This window comes from Rosa chinensis, chromosome 7, assembly GCF_002994745.2.
Source record: "Rosa chinensis cultivar Old Blush chromosome 7, RchiOBHm-V2, whole genome shotgun sequence".
Lineage (NCBI taxonomy): Eukaryota > Viridiplantae > Streptophyta > Magnoliopsida > Rosales > Rosaceae > Rosa > Rosa chinensis.
The window spans coordinates 64,936,302-64,939,988 of record NC_037094.1 but is presented as its reverse complement, the minus strand read 5'-3'; the positions used below and the strand labels follow the sequence as shown (position 1 = coordinate 64,939,988).

At 42.6% G+C, this 3,687-nt stretch overlaps 1 protein-coding gene across 1 annotated transcript; it reads right to left on the bottom strand.

Moving 5' to 3' along the window:
• Nucleotides 1-534: 534 nt before the first annotated feature.
• Nucleotides 535-1,197, bottom strand: LOC121050546 (secreted RxLR effector protein 161-like; the record flags this gene model as incomplete). Its single annotated transcript, XM_040510940.1, has 1 exon — nucleotides 535-1,197. A coding segment is annotated over one exon (663 nt), but the record flags the coding sequence as incomplete, so codon positions are not given.
• Between the last annotated feature and the right edge of the window lie 2,490 nt (nucleotides 1,198-3,687).

Below are 3,687 nucleotides of genomic sequence, written 5' to 3'. Positions count from 1 at the left end.
AATTGGCTCTGCTAATCATAAGAAATCCTAACGTGAGGGAAACCTTGAAGAAATTGAAGCTGTCATGAGAAATCTTAGGGCTGCTAGATTAACAGAGTTTTTAGGAAGGTTGTTGAAGTTGCTCTTAGCTATATCTTACATATATCTATGATTTTATAGTAAATCTACTAAGCTAAAAACAGTCAAATATAACAAGGTTGAGAGATTGAATTTTCTGATATCTTATTACACCCATTCTGTGGTGTATATAAACAGATTACAATCGTACTACAACTATTGTGTACTACTGTACTACACAACATATACAAGGTAAGTAATTACAACAATATATTCCCTTGTAGTCTATTCCTAATATGGAACGATGACTCACACTAACACTCCCCCTCAAGTTGGCGCATATACATCAACCATGCCCAACTTGCCTAGTGAGTCATAAAACGCCTTCCTGGAAACTCCTTTGGTAAGTACATCTGCAAGTTGCTCTTCAGTTGGAACAAAAGGAAAGCTAATGATTTTGGCATCTAGCTTCTCCTTTATAAAGTGACGATCAACCTCCACATGCTTAGTACGATCATGCTGTACTGGATTATGTGATATGTCAATAGCTGCCTTGTTGTCACAATACAACTGCATGGAATTTTTGAGTATGAAACCCAGATCACGTAACAGATTTCTCAGCCACAACAATTCACACACTCCGTGAGCCATACCTCTATACTCGGCCTCAGCACTAGAACGTGCCACAACTTTCTGTTTCTTACTCTTCCATGTAACCAAATTACCTCCCACAAAGATAAAGTAACCTGATGTCGACCTCCTGTCTGTGATATTTCCAGCCCAATCTGCATCTGTGAAGCCACAAACCTCGAGGATGTTGTTGTGTTTAGAAAATAGTACTCCCCTACCTGGAGCTGATTTCAAGTACTTCAGAATTCGCATAACAGCATCCATGTGACTCTCACTCGGATTATGCATGAACTGACTCACCACGCTCACTGCATACGCAACGTCTGGTCTGGTATGAGCCAAATAAATCAAGCGTCCAACCAACCTCTGATAGCGAGATCGATCAGTAGGTACCTGATCTGGATACTCGGCTAAACCATGGTTCTGCTCAATAGGAGTGTCAATAGGTCTGCAATCCAACAAACCTGTTTCTGTCAGCAAGTCAAGGACATACTTCCTCTGGCACAGATAGATTCCTTCTCTCCCCCTGGCTACCTCAATTCCTAAGAAGTACTTAAGCTCACCCAAGTCTTTCATCTCAAACTCAGAGGCTAGCTGTCTCTGCAGTCTATCCATCTCAACAGTGTCATTACCAGTGATTACCATATCATCCACATAGATAATTAGAGCTGTTACTTTCCCCTGTTGATGCTTGAGAAATAAGGTATGGTCTGAGTTGCTCTGCCTGTAACCAATCTTCCGCATGAACTGTGAAAATCTTCCAAACCAAGCACGAGGTGACTGTTTGAGACCATACAGAGACTTTCTCAATTTGCATACAAACTCACCAGGAGAAGCAACTACATACCCTGGTGGGAGGCTCATGTATACTTCTTCGGCTAACTCTCCATGAAGAAATGCATTCTTGACATCAAACTGTCGGAGTGGCCAGTTTAAACTAGCAGCGAACGAGAGCAGAACCCGAATAGTATTCATCTTGGCAACAGGAGCAAAAGTTTCATCATAGTCTATACCATACGTCTGAGTAAATCCCTTTGCTACAAGACGTGCTTTGTATCGATTCACTGATCCATCTGCATTATGCTTCACTGTAAACACCCAACGACAGCCTACAGCCTTCTTGCCTTGTGGTGGAGGCACAAGTTGCCAAGTACCGTTCTTCTGCAACGCCTCCATCTCTTCATCCATAGCCTTCCTCCATTTTGGATCCCCCAACGCATCCTGCACTTTGTTAGGTACTGATACAGCAGATATTTGATTCACAAATGATTCATATGACTTAGACAACCTCCTAGTGGACATATAGTTGGCTACTGGATATGTTGATTTGGCAGTAAGAGTAGGTTCATATCTTTTGGCTGATTGACCTCGAGTGGTCCTATGTGGTAACACATATGGCTCAACATTAGACTCACTACAGCTAGTATCAGTGGATGGACATACCTCAAATGGGTGATCTTCAGTACCAGGAAGCTGTGGGTCAGGGGTAGAAGTGATGGCAGGAGGGGTAGTTGTGTCTTCAATCTCATTCTGAGTGATGGGAGCCAGTGCTTCTGCTGTTGGAGGCGGCGAGCTAATAGTTTCAACCGGATCTGTCAAAGTACCTCCTGGCTGTGTGACTTCTCCTTCTCCCTCTGATTTCTCCCCCTCTCCATGATACAGCTCTTCAAAATATGAATTCTCCCCCTGAAGAGCTGTATCTGAAGAGGAGAAATAACTCATGTCTTCAAAGAAAGTAACATCCATAGTGACATAATACTTTCTGGTGGGTGGATGATAGCACTTGTACCCCTTCTGATGACCTCCGTAGCCAACAAACACACACTTAAGAGCCCGGGCATCCAACTTAGACCTCTGATTTTTTGGTACATGGACAAAGGCAACACAACCAAAAACACGGGCTGGAAGATTGTGAAAGGATGGTAAAGAGACATGAGAGGCGAGAACCTCAAATGGAATTTTGCCCTGAAGGACACTAGATGGAAGACGATTGATAAGATGAGAGGAAGCATGTATAGCATCGCCCCATAGATACTTAGGCATATGAGCACTAAAAAGAAGGGCACGAGCCATATCAAGTAAATGACGGTTTTTCCGTTCGGATACTCCATTCTGTTCTGGGGTTTGTGGACACGTGGTTTGGTGAACAATCCCATGAATTTTAAAAAACTCTTGGAACACATGATTAACATACTCCCCCCCATTGTCAGAACGAAGGACTTTAATGGTGCTATGATATTGTGTTTGAACAAGGTTACGAAAAGTTTGAAAAGCGGGGAAGACTTCATCTTTGGTTTTAAGAAGAGCAACCCATGACAATCTTGTACAATCATCAACAAACAACACAAAATATCTCATACCCGATACAGTAGGCTCTCTAGAAGGTCCCCAAACATCAGAATGAATCAACTCAAAAGGAATAACACTTTTATTAGAAATACTAGGAGAATAAGTAGCACGATGACTCTTGGCCAAAACACATGTTTCACAATGTAAAACTGACTCATCCACACCGATAAACAGAGTAGGCATGGTTTTCTTCATAAGACTAAAAGATGGATGCCCTAAACGGCGATGCCACAACCAAATCTCACTTAGCTTATCAGAAGTCGAAGTCAAAGCGGCTCGGGACTGTGCTCCTGGTTTCTCTCCTGCGTATGTCTGATCCAGATGGAACAACCTGCCCCTCAGATACCCCGACCGACTATCTCCCTGGTGAGAAGATCCTGAAAAATCACATACATAGGATAAAAGGTTACAGAGCATTTAGACTCAGTGTTCAATTGTGGGACAGATATCAAGTGATGAGATAAGTCAGGCACATATAACACATTGTGGAGTTCTAAAGTAGGAGTAAGACGCACCGACCCTGACCCTAACACAGGAAAAGCCTCACCATTGGCATTGGTTACATAGGACACTGATGGGGAAGACAATTCAGTAAAATATGATTTGTCATAAGTCATATGGTCGGAGGCACCAGAATCAATAATCCATGTA